General features: G+C 43.3%; 1 protein-coding gene across 3 annotated transcripts in view; it reads left to right on the top strand.

The window, feature by feature from the left end:
* Nucleotides 1-21193, top strand: part of SGPP2 (sphingosine-1-phosphate phosphatase 2) — an 89320-nt gene that overhangs the window by 58848 nt on the left and 9279 nt on the right. For 2 of the 3 annotated variants that reach the window (XM_054722755.1, XM_008145108.3), the window contains 2 exons: nucleotides 12867-13046; nucleotides 16729-16818. In XM_054722755.1, the coding sequence (XP_054578730.1) occupies nucleotides 12867-13046; nucleotides 16729-16818 (270 nt within the window). Of the gene's footprint in view, nucleotides 1-1074; nucleotides 1139-12866; nucleotides 13047-16728; nucleotides 16819-21193 lie in introns of those variants that run through there. The other variant, XM_054722756.1, reaches the window with a different exon arrangement.

The raw sequence follows: 21193 nt of genomic DNA, 5'->3' as shown, positions 1-21193 counted from the left end.
CCCAAAGCCCTTGTTAAAATCTACATTTCCTCCCGCAAATCAAAACCTGATTAGATAAAGTACTCAATGTACTCTTGGCTTAAAAATAAAAGAAAGGAAAGAAGACTTTTTTTTTTTTATAACCATGTAACCTTCAAAAGATTTGTAGGCATTCAGAATTATGTCACAGTTTGAGAAAACAACTTCTTCATAAAAGACAAGCTTGAAAATACCTTCAGAGATAGGAAACTATAAAAAGTAAATGAGAACATTTAAAGGAGACTCTTTTAAAAATAGAAAATTACAAAAACTGAAATTAAAAATTCAGTGGATGGGGGGGTTGCAGAGTAGATTTTACATAGCTGAAGAGAGAATCAAATGACTGAAAAATAGATCAGAAGAAATTTTCCTAGATGCTTTCATAGTACCCAATATTTCCCCATCACGACACTTAACCTGTTTCATTTTAATTATCTCTGGCACTGTCTCTCCCCTGGATATTCAATAAGTATGTATTTAAGGAATGAATTATTGAGTATACATCTTTACATATTTGTTCAATAATTACCTAAAACTGGAACTGTTAAATAAAATGGCAGACATGTTTCTAGGCCTTTTTACCTGAGCTATATCCTCCTAAAAAACAGGAACCTTCAAGGTTCCACCCTTTTGTGATCCAGGAAGTGACTCACTACAAGGAGTCATTTCCCCTCCTGACTTGGACAAAACGCCCAGCTGCCCGCCTTGTTCACCTGCGACAAGGCCAGACACAGACCCTCCAATTCCCATTCTTCGTCTTATCAATGACTTGCTAGACTCAGTCCCCACTGGCCTACCTGGACAAAATACCTTCTACCTTGACTTAACCAAACTTTAGTTAAGCTTCTCTTCATCCCTCAGCCTCTGAACTTGGACCCCCTTTCACCCCAGCCAGCACACAGCCCTGCCTGAAGGCCCGTCCTGAGAAGGAGCTGATTTTCGGGCAAACCATGCTCTGACCTACCGTCCTACCACCTCCCACACTCCGAGCATCTTTCCAGCCTCCATTCCTCCCTATGCAGAAAAGACCCTTTCTGCTTGGACCTTCCAGATCTCATAGTCCCTTCCCACCTCTTGTAGTGATCCTTTCAAACAAAGCCTCTCCTCATCCTAAATCCAGGTTTGTTTTTTATTTATTTGACAAAGCAGCACAGAGAATTCAACCCTCGAGCACCTCGGCATGGCTGCACTGGGGTTCTCACTCTCTAGTATCATTGTGTGGCAAAATATACTTTGCTCTTGCTCTGCTAATGCAACACACAATCTTTGGTCTTGCAGAATTCCTTTCAGGAAGGCATTTAAATTCCTCCTCTAACCAAAGAAACATACAAATAGCAAGCAAATGAGGAGAAGGAGTCGGTTTTGTCGAGGCTAATATTAGCATGTAATAATGAGTAGAATGGCTGCTCAAACACACAGGGACTCCCTAACTTCATTTTTATATTCTGAGCACAAGCTTTGGCTATAGCTATATTCAAATGGAACACAAAAGCCCCTTCCACAGCCAAATAGTAAATGACATCTTGTGTTTTCTTTTACTTTGTATATTTTAGAGCTGGCTTTCCCAGAATTAAAGCGAACCACTGAGAATTTGCTATAGTACCTCCTCAGCTGTGTCTGGATAGTCAATTACCTTGTTTTATTATTGTTTCAAAATGAATGAATAGTTCACACAGAATATGGGTGTTAAGGAGTGCCATAGCATTTAAAAAATAATAGGTGGAAAATTCATTTTAATACTGTTGGGACGCCTAGGCTATTGATTAACTCCATCAAATATGTGTTTACATTATGTACCAGTTAATTCAGGGACGTTAATGTAACCAGTAGTAATGAATCATACAATATTTTATGCCCTGTAATATATATTACAAGTTATAGATTAGATGTTATATCTATTGAAAAAAATTATGTAATATTTTATGTTAAATTATTAATTATCTCCTAGAGAACTGGCCACAAGCTGTAAATCCTAAGTTATTTACCAATATAAGTGACTTGTTTACTCTTATTTTCCATTAGCTTGATAGATCCAAAAAGTGGGATTTTTAACTAATACATCTAAATGATCTCCCTTAACACAGGGGGTGTGAAATAGAAAAGCTGCAACGTAAATATAACCAATAAACAACAACGAAGACGGTCCTTGTCCATTAGGTCCTCGCCTCTCAGATGCTGTGTTTTCTCAAGTACTAAGCGGTCTAGGTCTCCAGGGAGCCACGGTTCATGCATTGATTCACTTAGTAGAGATTTTTATTCTATAATGGGCGCCAGTAGTTTTAGATTTCCAACATTTTCAGAAACACTGCCTCTATTCAAGCTCGCATGGTCTCTCTCTCTCTCTCGCTATCACGTTAACCTTCTAATTAGCTATTCTTATGACCTTCACATTCCTCCTCCCCACAGCATGAAGCGTGACCTATTGCAAATATGACCGGGAACCACTCTTTAAAACATATGTCCAAGCACCTTAAAATTCTCTTTCACAATTGGCCCCCTGCCTGAATCTCTAACTTTGTCCTTCCTTCTACCCGTTCTCTTCTCTGGAATCGCAGAACTCCTGAAGATCCCCCCGCTCAGCCCCCTCCACGCACTCCCTCCCCAGTCCCTGCGGTTTGGACACACCATGCTCCACTGTGTGTTCCTTCCTAGTGTTCCCCCACCTCGCCCGGTCTCACCTGCTCCCGGCTGTTCGTCTCAGCACAGGCATTATTTCTAGATAAGCCACCGGAACCTTGTGTCTGCATTCCCTACTGGATGGTTCTACACTGTTCCTGGAACCTGGCACATAGTGGCAACTCAGTGAATAATTATTGAGTAAAATAAATAAAGGCTGTTTTGGGGGGATGGAGGAAAGAAGTGGGGGTGGGGGACAGGTGGAAGATGATGGAAAAAATAAAGGAAAAACTAAAATAAATAAAGGCTGTTTCTACAAAGATTATTTAAAAGCTGCCAGGGTTTTTTAGTGTACCGTTAGCACCCCAAACTGCAATTGCTTCTTTACAGGTCTGTCCCCAATAGACCTGTAAAGAAGCAATTGCAGTTTGGGGTGCTAACGGTACACTAAAAAACCCTGCCAAGTACTAAGGTAGCCCCTAGCAGTCTTTTTAAAATGAAATTGTTCCCCATCTGAAATGGTTCCCCAGTGGTTCTGATGGATAGGGCACAAATTTGGTCAAGATTCCAATCAGGTTTTTTCAGCACAAAAGTAGTAATTCTGTATATTTCTGAATTGCTAAGGAATCTTTGAACCAGAAACCAGATATTATTTGCATTTTAAAAAGAGCATCAGATCTCCTTTCTCACCTTGTAATGGGTGAGCAACAACTTTTTAGTCATTCATTTGTTCATTCATTTAACAAACATCTGACAAGGGCCTATTATGAAATGCTCTGCTGAGTGCTGAGAATTAAGCAGTAAACAAGACAGACTCCATCCCACTCTCCTGGGACTTAGTTGTAGGCAAAACAGACAGTAAAAAGTAAATCTACACAATAATTACAGATTGTATGATTGTTGTTTAGGCCACAATTGAGGTGAGAGCAGAGACCTACTTTAATGAAGATGATCAAGAGAGAGCACTTTGCGTTAATTTCACTTACCTTAAAGCTTAAAGGATGAGAAGGAGCCAGCCAGGTGAGGTGCTGGGGGAGAGAGTGCCAGGCTGCGACCCCTCCAGACACAGTTCCAGACTCTGGGTCTTGAACAAGACATAGCATCCACTTGGGATGAAGTTGGGGCTGATAAAATAAAACTGTATAGTCTAAATGCAGGCAGGGCAAAGTTTGATGAAGAAAACTAAAAGCAGGTACAAGGAGAGAGAGTGGTGACAGGCAGCTGTATTAGTTAAGGTGGTCAGGAAGATCTTTCCAAGGAGGTGGCCCTCGGGCAAAGGGCTGACTTGACTTATTTACTTATGACTCACATTTAAACGTTACGGCAAATCTAGAATGTTCAAAATTTATCAACAGTCTTTCTGGTTTATTTCTGTATTAATTTGGAAACCAATGTGCCCAACAAGTCTAAATGGTCCACCAAGCCTTCTAAGAAGATACCTAGATTTAAAAACTATGAGGCCATGTTTGAGTTGGTTTTCTCCATCTTTAAAATAAAACATTTGCTGCAATTCAAATATGGTAAGACATGTCATCCGACAGTCATTTTGTAAAAATGCTTTCACTGTTCACCGTCCTATGGGCCTCAGCCTTAGAGTGGAATGTGGAGATTGCAGAGGTAGGGCTCAGAGAGAAGAGCATGGAGGCTGCCCGTTGGCCCAGAAGGAGGGTGCTGGCAGGCTCAAGTCAAGCCTGGCTCAAGTCAAGGGTCACAAGGAGGTTATAGCCTCTCAGTCCTGTTGGGGAGGCTCTGACTGTGATGGACGGCCCCTCCTAATAGGGTTAGAGTTAATCACTCACTGGCCAACTGGGACATCAATGGCACCCTGCTCTCCCGCTCCACTTGCCTGTGCTGGCCAACCTCCTCCTTTCGCTCCCTGCAGTGAGCAGGCGTCAGGCAGGGGACCCACGGGCACTCAAAGACATTTCATCCAACAGTCATTTTGTAAAAATGCTTTCAGTTCACCGTCCTATGGGCCTCAGCCTTAGAGTGGGATGTGGAGATTGTAACTCCAGGGGAGGAGGACCAATTTCTCTCTGCCTCGCAGAAACCTGATATTGAAGCCCTCCTGCCAAAGATGAGGATGCAACCGACAGGGGAGAAGGGAAAAGAGACAGTCTTTTGGAGGAAAGTCATGATTGCCACCAAAATGAAGAGGGAACTTGAGTTTTTGAGTTGACGGGCTAGACAGTATTTACATGTTTTCAACCCCTTGTCAACTGCAGTACAATCTTAGTTCTTAGATTATTTTCATCTTAAGAGGTGGTGACCTTTTTTTGGTTGAGCTCTAAAAGTTGGTGTCATTTACCCCAAGCAGGTCCTTCCACAGGGTTTACTGGACTGGAGAGCCTGAAGAATCAGGATGCCGGAGCCCTGAACGAGAACTCAGAATGCTGAGTTCTCACTTCGGGCCTGACCAGGAATATGTCTGCACCTTTTGGTTGGCAGAAAGGTGTTACCAGCAGGAAGAATTAGACCCCAGGGTCAAGGGGACTGTTCATGCAGTCATTCTCTCTGAGCGGCTTTATTCCTGAGATGTGGGACCTCCCCCTGACTTCGGGGCTTAGATACTGTCTCTGTAAGGAAGAGACTATTTCACAAGGTTTAGACATTTCTCAGGAGAGGTTAAATCAGAGAGCAGGGCCAGTTTCTTTCTCAGGTGAGATGTGAAGTTTTGGTTCCTGGTGATGGTGAGGGTAATAGAGGGGAGCAGTGATGTAATGACAGTGTGGGTCCTACCTTTCACTTGAATGTCTCTGTTTTCAATTTGGAAGGAAGAGAAGTGATGATCAGGAAAGTTGGGGTGGGGGACACAGTGGGAAATACATAGGAATATTGATAAACATACAGCTGGTTAAGGTTGTTGTATATTGTTAAGGAGATAATATATTGAGTCTCTATACATTGGACCAATTTGGCCACCCTCGTTCATGGTCATCTTATTGACAGTTGTTTAAATGAATATTGGCTCTGCCCAGTGTTCATTGCTCAGCCCATGACATCAGACTGAGAACAGAAATAGATGTTATATAAAAAAATAGGAGAGTCCACTTGGCTGCTCCCCCCATTAGATGAGTAGATGCGTATCCAGGGCACCCTCGCCAAAACCCAACATCATCTGCATTGTCATAAGTGAATTTTCCTCCCTACATCCTGTGATTATGGCTCTTATAATTTTGTTAGCCTGTATATTGAGTTTTTCTTCATATGTGTTTCCTTAACTCTCCATTTCCTCCCAGCCTCTTAACTGCTAATTTAGTTTGCTCTGGGACTGCTGCTACACTGGTTCTAGCCTGGGGAAATGCAGCCAGCAGTACCACCATTAGAGACCAAGAACACTTAGACCCGAGGGTCTGGGGATAACTCTTTACTGTTCTCATCGCCAGTTAGTTCAATGTTAAATTAAATTATTTGCCAGCTAAGAGAAGTGGGAAGATTTGGGCACGTGTGAAGGAAACCTAAACCCAGACAGACAGAAGGCCACTAACCTTTAAACTTTCTCAAACAAGGACCATTAAGTCAAGTGCTTTTTAAGAATTGTTTTCATGACTAGAAATGGTTTTAATCCCTGCAGGTTACAGCACAAGTTGTGCCCACCTGCATCACAAAACCCAGTTTCTTACTATGCAGTACAGCTGGCTGGTCACACTCAAGGCAAGCCACTGAAACACCCTTGACTATGATTCAGAACTGGTGGGGATGACCTGGCATGGCTTGACCTGGGGAGTCCTTAATCCTGCCAGAAACAAATCTTTTGTGTATTTCTTTTGTTACCACCATGCAAATCTTTTCCGAAATCTCTTAAAATTGTAGACTGACAGAATCACGGACGCAACCTTCAGTTCCCAAGGTTCTTAAACCTGAAAAGCCATCTCTTTATAGCATGACATAATCCAACTCTGACCAAATGTATAGGGAGGGTCTGTGGTGGCTTGAAAAGCTAGGTGTTCAGTATTAATGACCGTTGGCCTAAAATCAGATTCATGGTCCATCAAGTTAGCACAATGGCCACCGCCCCTGCCTTACTGCTGTGAGACTTCCTCACACATCGATGCTGCCATAAAGAGACTAGAGAGGCAGGTGAGGGCGTGGTTTCTCTTGTCTCAGGGTAATTCCAGACTAGACACTCTCTGAGCCTAAGTATATTCTAGGATATATTGAGCCTGAACCCCACTTTAATGATATCTATGTGTTATTTGTCAGGTGCTAGGTAGTGGGATATAGAGAAAAGACCATAGGATTTGGAATAAAAAAACAAAATTCAAGGCCAGCTCCTCTACACTGATGGCATTATGTTTGGTGAGACATTCACCATCTGCAATCTTCAATTTCCTCATCTGTAAAATAGGAATGACATGAACATTAAATAAAGCCTATGAAAATACACTTAACAAAATCACTGCACAAATATATTATTTAACCCAGCTCCTTCTTAATAATGAAAAGGAGGCTCAACTGTTTTGAAATAACTTTCCTTAAAATATGCTACATCTATGACTTAATTACTAATCTTTGTACTTTTAGTGTTTGTCTTCAAAAATTTCAGAAATAGATATGAGCTTAGAGAAATGGAGAATTAGAGCTAGAAAATGTTGTAACTTAATTTTTATTTTTCTCACCTGCCATTTGTTGCTTTAGGTAATACATCTCATTTTTACAGAACCTGGCATTTGTGAAGACCAGTTTTCTGATAGTCTTCTGTGATTTAGAACATTTGCTCTGTAGTTTCTTTGTTTTGGTGCTTCAGGCATGGAATGAAATTAAGTTTGAAATCACAATTGCTTCTCCCAGTGATTCACCCCCACTCCCATCCTGTCCCCACAAACATGTGCAAACCCACATGATACACACTATAAAAGAGCCCTGACTTTAAAAGTAAATAAAAATAATGCCGCAAGCAGGAGAGGATATTCATCCATTGAAAACAACTTTTCACACTGGATGGTAAGCAGTGGTCTCTAAAATATTCCCAAATAACCATAACAAAGAAATGCTTTTAATCCACTCCCTGAAGGCAAATAGGGGCCTACAAAGCTGAGAGTATTCATTCCAGGGAGCAAAGGAAGACTGAACACTGCTAAATACAACAGGACTAGTGTAGTCAATCTCCTTTCTTTGGTAAAAATTATTGATCCTAAAAACCTCCACAGATGAAAGTTGCTCTTAAAATGAATTCTGTGCTCACGGTTTTGAGTAGGTGGGTTTTCACCAGCTTTCTCTGATATGTGTGGTCACAGCCTCAGTGCCCTATGGAACTGACTTTCAGGCCTAGAGCTGGGCAGGACATTTGAAGACAAGAATGTTAATACTCCCCATATCTACTTCTATTGAGTCAATATTTGAAGACAATGTCATTAACATTTGGAACAAAGGACACATAGAAGAGGTATTTCAGGACCCATCTTGATGCCTTCTTTCTCTTTTATTGATTATGATATAATTCTCATATCATAATGTTTACATTTTTAAAGAGTGTAATTCATGGTTTTTAGTATCTTTACAAAGTTGTGCAACCATCATTACTATCTATCTCCAGAATATTTTAGTCTTCCCAAAAAGAAACCTTATACCCATTGGCACTCACCCCTACACCCCTCTCTCCCAGCCCCAGACAACCACTAACCTACTTTCTGTCTCTATGGATTTGCTTCTTCTGACCATTTCATATAAATAGACTCATGCAATATTTGTCCTTTTCATGTCTGGCTTCTTTCACTTAGCATACTGTTTTCAAGGTTCATCCATGATGTAGCATCTATTAGTACCTCATTGCTTTTTATGGGCAAATAATATTCTATTATAAGGATGTACCACATTTTGTTTATCCATTCATCCACTGATGGATGTTTAGGTTGCATAAACTTTTAGGCTGTTGTGAAGAATGATGCTGAGAACATTCATGTATAAGTTTCTGTGAGGACATATGTTTGCAGTTCTCTTGGATATGTACCTAGGCGTGGAATGTTTGGGTGTCTGGTCTATCTTTCTTTAAATAATCATATTAGTAACTTGAGGAAAAGGGGAATGGACTTAATCTGGACCCATTAAGAAACAAATGGGTACATATTGGTAGAGAAGCTATGGTCTTTGGGTAACATCACATTGTTCTCTACTCTCCAACTGCTAAAGAATGATATAACTAATTCCTGACTTACTGAAAATAAATCCATAGGTAGACTATAATTCCCAGTGTTTTCTTACCATGAGACCTGAGGGATGGCATACCCTCCTGTTACTTAATCTCTTGAGCCATGATTTCCCCATGGTGGAGGGAGTTATGGGTGTAGCCAGAAGGAAAAAAGATATTAGAGTTTATCAAAATTTGTGTGTGGATGAAAGGCATGGGTGGGTGTAATTTGAAAAGAGCCTCTTGATGTTTCCTCCATCCTGCAGTGGACTTATCTTTTATTATAATAAGAGTAGAGCCTTCACACTGTGGGATGGGGATGCATTGTGGGGAGGAGGACAAATGGGGGCAGGCAGCAATCTATGTATGAAAAATGAACATGTGGCTTTGTTTGTGAAATCCTGCAGCTTCTTTACTAGCAATGATGTTATTTTGATGACCTTCTGTTTTCAGAACTATTTAGATTTTATTTATGCTAGTGTGAAGAGCAATGTCCTGTGAATCAGAGATGTGTTTGACACAGTAAACTTGTCATTTTGGATTGTAATACTAGGAAGGGCCATCACACTAAGATGGAGGAGCCCAGCCCAGGACAGATCCCAGTTGGAAGTCCGTCCGGGCTGTGAGAGGACCTGTTTCCGGTTGAGAGGATGGGCTCACTAGAGAAGGGTTTTGTCTGTTTGGGATCAGCAGTGGACTATCCAGAGAAATGGATTTTCTTCCCACCTATGTTTCCTTTCTCCTGTAACCAGGGCAGAAGTAAGAAAAGCAGCTAATTCCTCATTGGGAAATGCCACTCCTGTCCCCCACCCCCCACCCATACCCCTCACACACACACTCCTCCTCCTCCTCATTATCATCATCATCACAGCACCACACAGGGGACCCAGCTGGTCTGCTAAGGTGTTAATGCTGTATAATTTGTATAATTGCCTTTCCTCCTCTGGGATTTTTCCTTTACATATAGGCCTTTGGGGCCTGAGCCCAAAAGAATGTGATAGATGTTGGAATGTAATTTGGTCCCTTTATGTACAAAGCCAAGCCCTCCATTTAGGGCAAGCCCTATCAAGTTAAGCATTATACTCTAACTGCAAACTGAATGATGAAATAGTTCTCTTTTGCCATGGAACTCTTTCTAATACTTTATTTTTTTTAGAGCAGTTTAGGTTCACAGCAAAATTAAGTGAAAAGTACAGAGAGCTCCCTCATAACCACCCCCCACCCCTGAACAGCCCCCTGCATTATCAACTTCTCCCACTAGAGTGGGACGTGTGTTACAATTGATGATCCTGCACTGACACATTATAATCACTCAAAGTCCGTAGTTTACATAAGGGTTCACGGTTGTGCATTCTCTGGGTGTGGACAAATGTGTAATGACATGTATCTACCTAATTGCAGTGTCATCCAGAATAGTTTCATTGCCCTAAAAATCTCTGTGCTCCACCAGTTCATCCCTCCCTTCCCCTAACGCCTGGCAATCACTGGTCTTGGTTAAAAAGTCTTCCTTTAACATTCAGCCCAAGCACTCCTGGTCCTCCAGGTTGAACCCAAGTCTGTCTCTACCAGTATGCAAACCCATAGAATTCTGTGGCTAATTTTCCTCAAAGCATCGTTGCATTATGATGAGATCCTCTGTTTGTGTGACTGTTTTCCCCACTCAAGGATGGGGGAGAGCATGGCCCATCATGGGCTTGTTGTAATAAATGTGATGGCAGGGACAGGGCTGACCCCCTGTAAGTGGTGCTCTTTCCACAAGACTTGAAAAATACAGCTCTGTTGTTTTTCTTGTTTAAAGAGAGCTGTCATTACAGTAATTGCTATTTGAAATTTATTGATCAGAAGCAAGGCGTAGTCCATGGTGATATTTTTGAGAGAAATAGCCAACTTCCCTATTTCTTAAAAACCTCCTTCAAACATAGAAGGCGAAATATAAATGAAGTCAAGGGACTCATGAATGTCAAGAAAATGAAAGAAGTCTGTTAAATGAGGGTCGCCCCCGTCTGTCTTCATTTTATGATCTGAAGGTCTCCTGTCTCCAGGGATTTTAAAGTATTTTTGAGCAAACTGGAGGTAGTCATGATGCCAGTAATATTTTGTTTATGTTGGTGAGCGGGGAAGGGAAAGGGTTGGAAATATTTCTCAAGCAGCCTCTGAGCAATCCTTGGGAGTCAATAATCTACAAGTTTTTCAACTCCCCAGATCAGTCAGTCTGTGTGGTTTTTACAGGTTCGCAGGAGAGAGGCGGAAACATAAAAGAGCGAGCTGGTTTCCAGGACAGTGGCTCCTGGTAATAAGGGGATGGTAAAGAGGTTAAGTTTCAAAGTCCGAATAGAAGTCGCAGCCATGGAATCCAGAGTGATTGCCGCTGAGGCTTTAAAGCCTGTGGATGTGGCCTGCTGTGCACAGACAGTGGCTCTTGGTGTTTAACCCGGAGCACAGTGGCAGCGGAGCACAAAACACATGCAGTGCCTTCTGGGGCTGCTGACTCTGCTGGGCTAATGCTCGGAATTGACCGGCAACTAAAAGAGCTAAAAGAAAGCATCAGAATGTGGGAAACCCTAAGGCAAGCTGGCTAATTAAGATTATTTTGAACTAGTCCTCCTGTATTGGGTTTTGTTCCAAAGCAAGGTAACCCATCCATCACCAGCTACATAAAGCCCTCGTAAGATCAAGACGGTCACGGTAAGACGAGAAAGTTTAGGATTAAAGCCCTTGCCAAAGTGACCTGTGCAAGCATACCGTGGAAAGCGGGGCTTCTCAGGTTCTGTGCGCACAGCCTACCCAGGAGTCTTGTGGAAATGGGGGCTCCAGTTCAGTAGGTGGGGCCTGGGGCCTGGGATCTGCATTTTAAAACAGCAGCTGTGTGGTGCCGAGGCTGCAAATGTAGACACTTAAGCAAACGGTTTGCTTTTTCCTCTTTCATAACAGGTCATGAAATTGTCGTCTTGTAAAGCTCTCTGACAAAATAAGTCTGCTATTAACAGTCCTGTTCATTTCTGGAGGGTTTAGAAATAAAACTCTGGTTTCTGTCTTCTGCTTTAAGAAAAAAGAAAGGGAGTGGAACTTTCTTCATCAATGGCATCATGAAACAGTCATTTGAAGAAACTCCAGATTCAGTTGTCTCATTGGGGGCTGAAAATACAACACCATTTATTTTACTGATGCTTCTGATTTCTTTTTTCTTTTTTTTTAATTGTATTTTATTGTTTAAAGTATTGCATATAGTAGTACATATATCTCCTTTTTTCATTTTTTAAAATATGTTTTTATTGATTAGAGAGAGACAAAGGGAGAGAGAGAGATACACCGATGTGAGAGAGAAACACTGATCAGCTGCCTCCTGCATGCCCCCACTGGGGATCAAGCTGCAACCTGATCATGTGCCCTTCAAACTAGCAAGGTTTTGGTGCATGGGACAACACTCATCCAACTGAACTGCACAGGGGAGAGCGATGCTTCTGATTATTGAATGAAGTTAAATTAAATCCAATATGTTGCCTACATATAACAGGAGTAACAGTAGCAAAAAAAAAAAAATGTTTAGCTAGAAGATCCATAGAACAATCACTGTTCTGGTTAAAACTTGAAAACAATGTTTGGCAGATTTGAGCATCAGATGGTCTTTAGTCCAGGACCATCTTGTGTTTGGACAAGTACTATCACGTGGTCACAGCACAGAGTTTGAAGCCGAACTCACTGGATTCTAATCCAATGAGTCCCACCATTTACTGACTGTATACAGTGGTTTACTCACCTGTAAAATGGGTCTGTACTCTACAGATATTACTGGATCAGGTAACATCTGTAAAGCTCTTAGAACAGTGGTCGGCACACCTCCGAGCTGTATAAATGCTTGTTAAATATATGACTAAAATAAAGTGAGTTCATGCCACGTCTTAGTTGCTCTGTGGAATCCAGAAGGCCTGTTTCTCTTTTTGCCAATTAAATATCACTCTGAAAGCCTTTCCCAGTAGATAGCTGGGTCCGAAAGAAAGAGCTTTTCAGCCAACGAACAGAGAAACCCAAAACAAATTCGTGGAGCGTAAGAGTTCATTGATTTTACTTGTTCAGTTAGACTCACCTCGGTCCTTTGGGTTTGCAGCTGGTGATGTACATTGGCCAGGTGGCCAAGGATATCCTGAAGTGGCCCCGCCCCTTCACCCCTCCGGTGGTGAAACTGGAGAAGAGAGTGATTGCTGAGTATGGAATGCCATCTACCCATGCCATGGCGGCCACCGCCATTTCCTTCACCCTCCTCATCTCCACGATGGACAGATACCAGGTAAGGCGCCTGGCTCCTCTCCCTCCCGTGGAAGGCTCTCCACACAGTGAGGGAACAGAGAGAGGTTCCACTTCAGAGTTTTCTTTCAAAGCTGCTGTGAGGGACTTTGAGGTTCGTGAAATGAAGCCTAAGGAGAATTGAAACCCTAGTGAGCTGTTGATGGCAATGTCTTCCTAAGTAAAGTGACCCTATGATTTGGCATCCAAATCAGGTTGTGCCTAAGCATGAAAGTGGGCACCATTAATAATGACACCAGCTTAACGGGGACTGTCTGGGAACCAGGGTGTGTGGACTCCCCCTTCAGAAAGCATTTTCCCCCTGCACTGCCAAGACAGCACTGGAATGGGTGCTCACATCCTGTTTGCAACAGACACAAGGCATTTATGATCCTAGTGAATGATCCCCCAGGGCTGAGATGGGTTCACCAAATCCTCCTGCTAGACTTCCCAGGGCCCGGGGCAAAGGGTCTGTGCCCCAAATGACTCCCAAGGAGGCCTCTGCCCTGATTAGGGCTCAACCATTAGAAGTAATGGCTCCATGTTTTCTAGAAAACGGTCTAATTTACAGGAGATTTTAGTAAATGCTGACAACAGAAGAATTTCACTTATCTGCTTACATGCCAATTAGTATCAGGCCTTTCAAAAGTTAGATTATTCCTGCAATGAAGTTCTGTTTTGCCTGTCTGAGAACTCTTGCCCTAGTTTTGTTTAATTTCATAATTTTCCCTTTGATCCATTAGAAAAGGTAGATTTCATGAAATCTAGCAGTTCTATTCATAAATGACAGTAATGTTTCGCCCTGTCCCCACACCCAAGAAACCCATTCTATACACCAGGGTGTAGAGGAATGGGGGGTCAGCCTGGTGGGGTTGGAAGAAGACAGGATTAGTATTGGGTCCTGGCTCTACCTTTACTGTCATCTACCTGGTCACGTGGGGTTAGACCTCAGTTTCCTAAATGGGAAAGGGACAGGTGTAAGGAATATCTCCAATCAGTTATAGTAAAATTGTGTTGTAACTTTCTGCAGTGTCATGTCAGGATCAGAAATGTCTGAGTGTCCCAGTACCATCTGAATTAATTTAATGTGGGTTTCTGAGCTAGGCCACGCTCAGTGGGTGATAGCTACCCCAGAAAGACACTGTGGGCCCAGCATCAGCCCCACTGGGCTGCTCTCATCTCCAGAGAGGCCTGTGAACATGCTGATGTGACTTTGGGCAGGGGGGAGCGGGGGAAACAGCAAGTAGAGGCTGACTGCAGGGATACCAATGCCACCACCATTTATATGCTCATTTTGAGGCCACCTGGGCCTTTTAAACAAATTCTTTTAGTTCAATTGATGCAACAGTTTTCATAAGGCCTGGGTTGTTATGGTCTTCTTTCCTGTTTAATTTTAGAGGTAAATATATTTAGCTACTTGAGTTATTGCTCCTAAATAACACTAAATATGGGATTCATTTATATAAATACTAGGGGCCCAGTGCACGATTTCGTGCACCTTGAAATGCACTGTGGGCCACGAGGCTGCGGTGGGCACAAGGGCAGGTCTCAGCCCATCCTCCATGTCCTCACCGCAGCCCTCGGTACCCTCTCTGCCCGCAGGCCCGCTCCCACCACTCTCTCTCCCATGTGCTGCAGGCACCAGCCGCACTCATACCCGCTGATGGTGCAGAGCAATTGCGTCCAGCGCCAGCTGTGGGTGTGGGCGGGGCTGGCACCATCAGCGAATTCGAGTGGTGGCTGCCGGCCCCATTTGCCCCTCAGGAGCAGGGGGAGGTGGAGAAGCCCTCAGGGGCAGTCGGGGCTAGCAGCCACCGCTTGCACCCGCTGACAGCACTGAGTGATCGGGACTGGCACCGGGCCCTGGGCGCTGGCAGCGGGTACAAGCGGCGGTTACAGCGCCAGCTGCAGGTGTGAGCAGGGACATCGCTGGCCCCGGGTGCGAGAGGCAGCTGCCAGCCCCAGTCAGCCCTGCGGGTGACTGGGGCTGGCAGCCGCCGCTTGCACCCGCTGACAGTGCCAAGTGATCGGGCCGGCACCAAGCACCAGCAGCGGGTGCGAGCACCAGGCAGGACCATGGTGCGTGGCTGCAAGGAATTTTCAGTAACTGCCCTAATGACAGCGACCGGCACCCCACTTTGGTCTGGTGCCCCTGCTCACCTGCTCCACCATCCCACCACGGCTGACACCTGCCATGTTCTGTGCTCTGCCGCCTGCTTCCAACACCTGTCATGTTCCACACACACCCCGTGGTGGTCAGCGCACGTCATAGCGACCAGTTAGATTGTTCAGTTGGTCCACTGTTTGGTCTATTTGCATACTAGGGTTTTATATATATGGATGTAGTGAGCTTAATACCAGACTCTAATTTCAGAATGCATTAACTCATTTTTAGCACACGTTTGATGAAAAACTGACACCCAGTTAATAATAAACCTTAAGAAATGAGATGTAGCCAAAACCGGTTTGGCTCAGTGGATAGAGCGTCGGCCTGCGGACTGAAGGGTCCCAGGTTCGATTCCGGTCAAGGGCATGTACATTGGTTGCGGGCACATCCCCAGTAGGGGTTGTGCAGGAGGCAGCTGATCGATGTTTCTCTATCATCGATGTTTCTAACTCTCTATCCCTCTCTCTTCCTCTCTGTAAAAAAATCAATAAAATATATTTTTAAAAAAGAAATGAGATGTAGCCAAGTATCTCTGTACTCACATGTTATGTTGGAAAGGCTGTGCTAGACATGGGCTCAGAAGGTGTGGCTTCTGGTTCTGACTTTGTCACTTCTGGCTGTGTGACCTGGGGAAAGTCACTTTGCCTCTCTGAGCCCCAGCTCCTGTTTTGAGGGTCAAATATGATGACTGATGGGGAAGCATCTTTGTGCTCAAGTTTAATACTAATATAACTTGTTGTGATCAAGGGTTTCCTCATTTGTAGAATGTGGCTAATGATAGACCCTACCTCATAGGGTTGGGTGAAGATGAAATGAGATTGTGACTATAAAGTGCTTTGCATAATATAGACAGTTCTCCATTATCTTTATTCTTCTCCATGGAAGACCACAGGCATTAGACCTGGAAGCACATGGGTTATATCTCCATGTGTAGTTCATAAGCAGAATATTCATATGTTCTTATATGATTCGGCACCAGCCACATTCCTTGGTCTGCTATCCCACCAGCAAATGTTGAGATTTAGTAAAGTTGAAGCAGCCTTGACATCTGGGCATAGATATGTCCATGCTTAGCCTGGGCCCATTGTTGCCAAGCTTCCTCACCGCAGCCCGTGTGAAGTAGGTGAGTGGACTTCCCGATCCTAGCGCTGTCCGTCTGGCCTCTTACTCACCACTGTGTACGTCATACGTTTTACTCTAAGCATAGGTGGAAATACATAATTATCTACTCCACTGATGCAGCCAGCACAGTAGCTGTGGGCATGAGTCTTCAAGCCCCGTTCTACTATGTCCCGTGTTGTGAAACTTCCTCCCAGAACTAGATCCCTAGGCATCTTCCCCTTCCTTCCCTCTGTTTTTCCTTTTCCACGTGTTTCAGGTCATCAGACCGCTGGCCTAGGGCATGCGAGGTCGAGACCAGCAGTCCCTGGATCGGGAGTCCTGTCCCCTTCTATCGCCTTGACTGTGTGTGTGAGAATGCGAGCTCACGCCCTTGTTGCCTTTTCCCCCCCCCCCGCAGTATCCCTTCGCTCTGGGGCTGGTGATGGCTGTGACGTTCTCCACGTTGGTGTGTCTCAGCAGGCTCTACACGGGGATGCACACGGTCCTGGTAAGACATTTTGGTTGGGTCTTGGGGTGATCGTAGCATTGTGGCTGGCGTGTCAGTGTGTTCTTCACACGGTATTTTTTTATAAAGCTGTTTGCATATGTAATTACATTTTCCATCAGGCCAGTGAGTTAAGTAATTATTATTTTATGGCACATCCATAATGTAATGAATTATTAAGATAATATCAAGAGAGGCTGAGCTGGGCTAGATCCTCGTGACTTTGAAGACGGGCTGGAACAGTGACAGAGACTTGCGTCATTTATTTTCATGTTGGTTTACTGCTAATGAAGCAAGCAGTGCAGGGAAAACACCCAGGGCCAAGGGTAGGGTGAGTGGATACAGTTCCCCACTGAGGTCCTCGCAGAGATGGGCCTGAATTTCAGGGATCTCAGCTGCCCTTGCGGATAAGAGTCCCGCCATGTCGGAAGAGCCCAGAATGCTTTTGTACTGTCCTAGGCTGCAAGTGGTGGGGGTACAGAGATACACATTTATTTATACACTCATTGTCAGGCCCCTGGGCCTCCTTCAAAGAGTCTTTGCAGCCCACCAGGTGCAACAGTTTTCATAAGGCCTTAGTGGTTATGGTCTTCTTTCCTGTTTAATCCTTAATGGTAAATATATATCTAACTATTTGGGTTATTGCTCAAATAGGATCACCTGCATTTAAAGATCTGTCCACCCTTTTACGGTATTAGGGATTTTTTTCCCCGGCTGCCACACTGGGCACAGTTAAAATGACGTAGAATTCTATTTCCTAGAGTACCAACCAGTTGCATGGGTTTCAAAGATCTTATCATTTTTGTCCTTTTAGTGTTTGGGGAATCAACTTAAAAATTCACCAATCACTGATTTGTAAAATTCTTCTCAGTTGCTATAACCCTACCTCCCAAGTCTGATTGAAAAGGGAACCAAATTCTCAACAGAATTAATATCCATCCTGACACAAATGTCAAGGAAGTAATAGTCTCTGTCACTCAGGTCGTCCAGCCTCATCAAAGACGTTGCACAGACATCTTTGACATTGCCAGGATGGTCTGCAGAGCAACACTGATATTTTTAAGTGTCCTAGTGTGATCCAGGCTGCAAAGCATTCGCTCAGGGAGTTCTGCTTTTGCACAGGGAGCCAGGCCTCAAGGGTTCAAGCCCACATGCCCCGGTTCAGGGACAAAGGACTGGGAGGATTTACTTTTGCTTTCAGCGTGAGACCCACGTCACCGGGGCTGCCAGATTTTCAGATCTTTCTCTTACACGGCTTTGTGCATCAGTGTTTCTACATCAGAGTATCACTTTAGGACTTTCAAAGGTGGTTCTATCGTTTTTAAGTACGGAATTCCTGTCATTCAGAGGTTTTTGTTATTTAATGCATTGCAAAAAAAAATCACTCTGGAAGCTCAGACCTGCCACGTTCAATGAGGAGCCTGCATTGGCCTCTGCGATTCAGCGAGGTGAGATAGTCTTTGTCAGTCACAGTGGGGTTCCAGAACCACAGCCTCAGTGTCACCTGGGAGCTGGCTAGAAATGCAGACTCTCAGGCCCCACCTGGACCTACTAAATCAAAACCTGCATTTTAACAAGCTTCCCATAGATTCTAATGTGAGATACAGTTTGAAAAGCTTGGAAACTGTCTATGCTCACATCCCAGCAAATCTGGGGACAAGGCCAACTAAATTTCAACCTGCATGGGCCTGTTCAACAATTACATCCCCTCGAACATGACTTTGCTCTGGCCTCTGGTTGCTCAGAGGCCCTCTGCCCACCCAGAGTTGAGAAGCATCGCTGAGATGTTTGGCCGTGTCTTCTAGCAGATTGCCCTTCCCCGCACTTGTCATTCCTGCAGGCTGCTGAGCAGGTGTCCATGAGGATGTTATAACCTGCCTGGCAGCTTGTTGCAGCCGATGTCCCAATCCCCTGGGCCTCCCACGCCCTGTAATTCTTCATAGCTAGAGCTGTTCATATTCGTGTGAATTATACGGGGGTGGAGGGGGCAGGAATTTTGTGTGTTTCATGAAGCTCTACTGTTTGACCTTAGATTTCTGTGAAGCCAAGACAAGAAAGTGATTATTTCCTAAATCATGCTGTACCGGTATATGGAACAGAATTTAGAAATATATAGTATAGCTAAATATCTTTCTAGTTAATATTATAAAAGCGTGGGACAATATTTATTTATATCATCATATTAAGAAACAAAATACCTGCCTTATTTACTCTTTTAGCACACCAGTGCCATTAGAGAAAACATACAAAAGAAAACAAGATAAAACTGGTCATTGTTGTCATATGCAGATTCAATCATTCAAGATAATTAGTCATATGAATAAACATTGAAATCTCTACTTGCTAGTGTGTAACTTGAAATGTTAAAATCATACTCTTGCCCAAATATAAAATGAGTAGGTGTCAAAGACTTCATTCAACTCATTAATTAGTGAAGGAGCCAATAAGAGTAAAGAACTAAATATTTACAGATCATTTAATAAAGAAATATTATATTAAGATTGCTGGACTGTACACAAAACTAATTACTGTCCTACAGACTGTAACCTTTGGGGTTATAATTTCCACTGAACAGAAATTGTTTGCATCTCTACCAAACAAAGATCTATCAGCTGTCACTTCACTAAGTGACCTTTAATCCATAGTGAGACCTTTAATTCATAGTAAACACTGAGTTGAACAAAGTACTTTCCCTTCTATAATCCTTTGCCCCTATATGACATTGAAATATTTTTGTCATATATCCAAGTTTTATATAATTCCTTGTAGCACACTTGTAGAAATCTATTTTTGTTAATATGTCACCATAATTTTTTTTAATCTTCACCGGGAATATTTTTTAATTGATTTTTAGAGAGACAGGAAGGGAGACAAAGGGAGAAACATCAATTGGTTGCCTCCCTACACCCCCCGACCAAGGATCCAACCCACAACCTAGCTATGTGCCCTGACCAGGGATCAAACCCGCAGTCTTTCGGTGCATACGATGGCACTCCAACCAACTGAGCTGCTGGGCCAGAGCATGTCACCATGATTCTTAATGAAGGTTTAAATATGCTCAGTCTCCAAGCAGGCAGGCATTCTCACATTGCAGAAGGTGAACACTGGCATGCTTTTTCTAACTCATATAGTTACTCCAGAGCTTCAGTGTGTTTTCAAAGAGTCTTTTTCAAAACTTTCTTATTATCTCTATCGATGCCCAAGCCTAGTGATCCCGAGCCCTAGATTTGTGCTCGGATATCTGAGGTGGTTCAGAGAAGTCGTGACAAAGAGGAAGGGGCACAGGGACAGCGTCCACGTATAGCCATGATTATCAGGCAGTTCTGCTCACGCTCACACCACGTGCTTCCTGCTTCTGACTGATCCTGTGGACATCAGTGTGTTTCAATAGGAAATTAGTATTTTTGAACATAGGCATTCACTCTTTCTCTCCTATACATATGCTAATTATGTGACATGTAGGTTTCTCTCTGCAATCATTTATATTCATATTCATGAACAATGCACCCATCTTGCCATTTGGCTTCTATTGAATCTCATCTGCATTATTCTCAGAAATTCGATTAATGGTGAGCTGGTATGGAAAAGAGTATCGGAGTGTGTCAACTAGGAAACATTGACTGGTCTATAACTTCAAATTATTTTCTAGAATAATTACAGTGTTTGGGGGTAGGGGTTGTTTTTTGGTGGGTTTTTTTGGGGTGGTTTTTTTTTGGGGGGGGGCGTGGTTTGTTGTTTTAATGTCAGGGTCTGCTCAATTTCAGAGCTCTCATTGCATCTACAAAGAAGCGGGTCCGGGCTTTTACTTCCCTTCTGGCTTCAGCTCGCTCTGTAAAGGCAGCCAAGGGCAGAGAGGGCCCTTCACGTTCTCAGCAGGGGACCTAGCAGAGGGGAAGATGCCCAAAACATAGAGTTTTCAGCATAAATAGCATGCAAGATCTGAATGCATTCTTTCCTAACAATTGAATGAATGGGTTGGTTCGGGCCCCTTCTTTCTCCTTAGCTAATCCTGCGTTGTGTTAGTCGCTCAAAAGCATTCTTCAGGGAAGATGTTTGGAGATAGAATGTAAATTTGTAAACTGCATATGGGACTGTGATGTAGAGTCAGAATTCACAAACTGGGCGTTCTCCGGGTGAGGGCCTGCTGTTGAAATATCTAGAGGTGTTTAGTGAAAGGAGTGTTCTTTTTTGCTAAGAATAAGATCATTATTTTATGTGTTGATATAAGCATTCGCTAACATTTGTCTTGATGCTTGGGATGGCTCTATTAGCATTCTTTCCTGACACTTTTGTCTATATTGTTGTTTTCTGTAATGAGACATAATAAAGCTCAAGCTTTTATCTGAATACTAAGTTTTATAACCGAAATGGTAGTAGG

This window comes from Eptesicus fuscus, chromosome 11 (genome assembly GCF_027574615.1).
Source record: "Eptesicus fuscus isolate TK198812 chromosome 11, DD_ASM_mEF_20220401, whole genome shotgun sequence".
In the NCBI taxonomy this organism is placed as follows: domain Eukaryota; kingdom Metazoa; phylum Chordata; class Mammalia; order Chiroptera; family Vespertilionidae; genus Eptesicus; species Eptesicus fuscus.
This window is presented reverse-complemented; position numbering and strand designations above follow the sequence as displayed.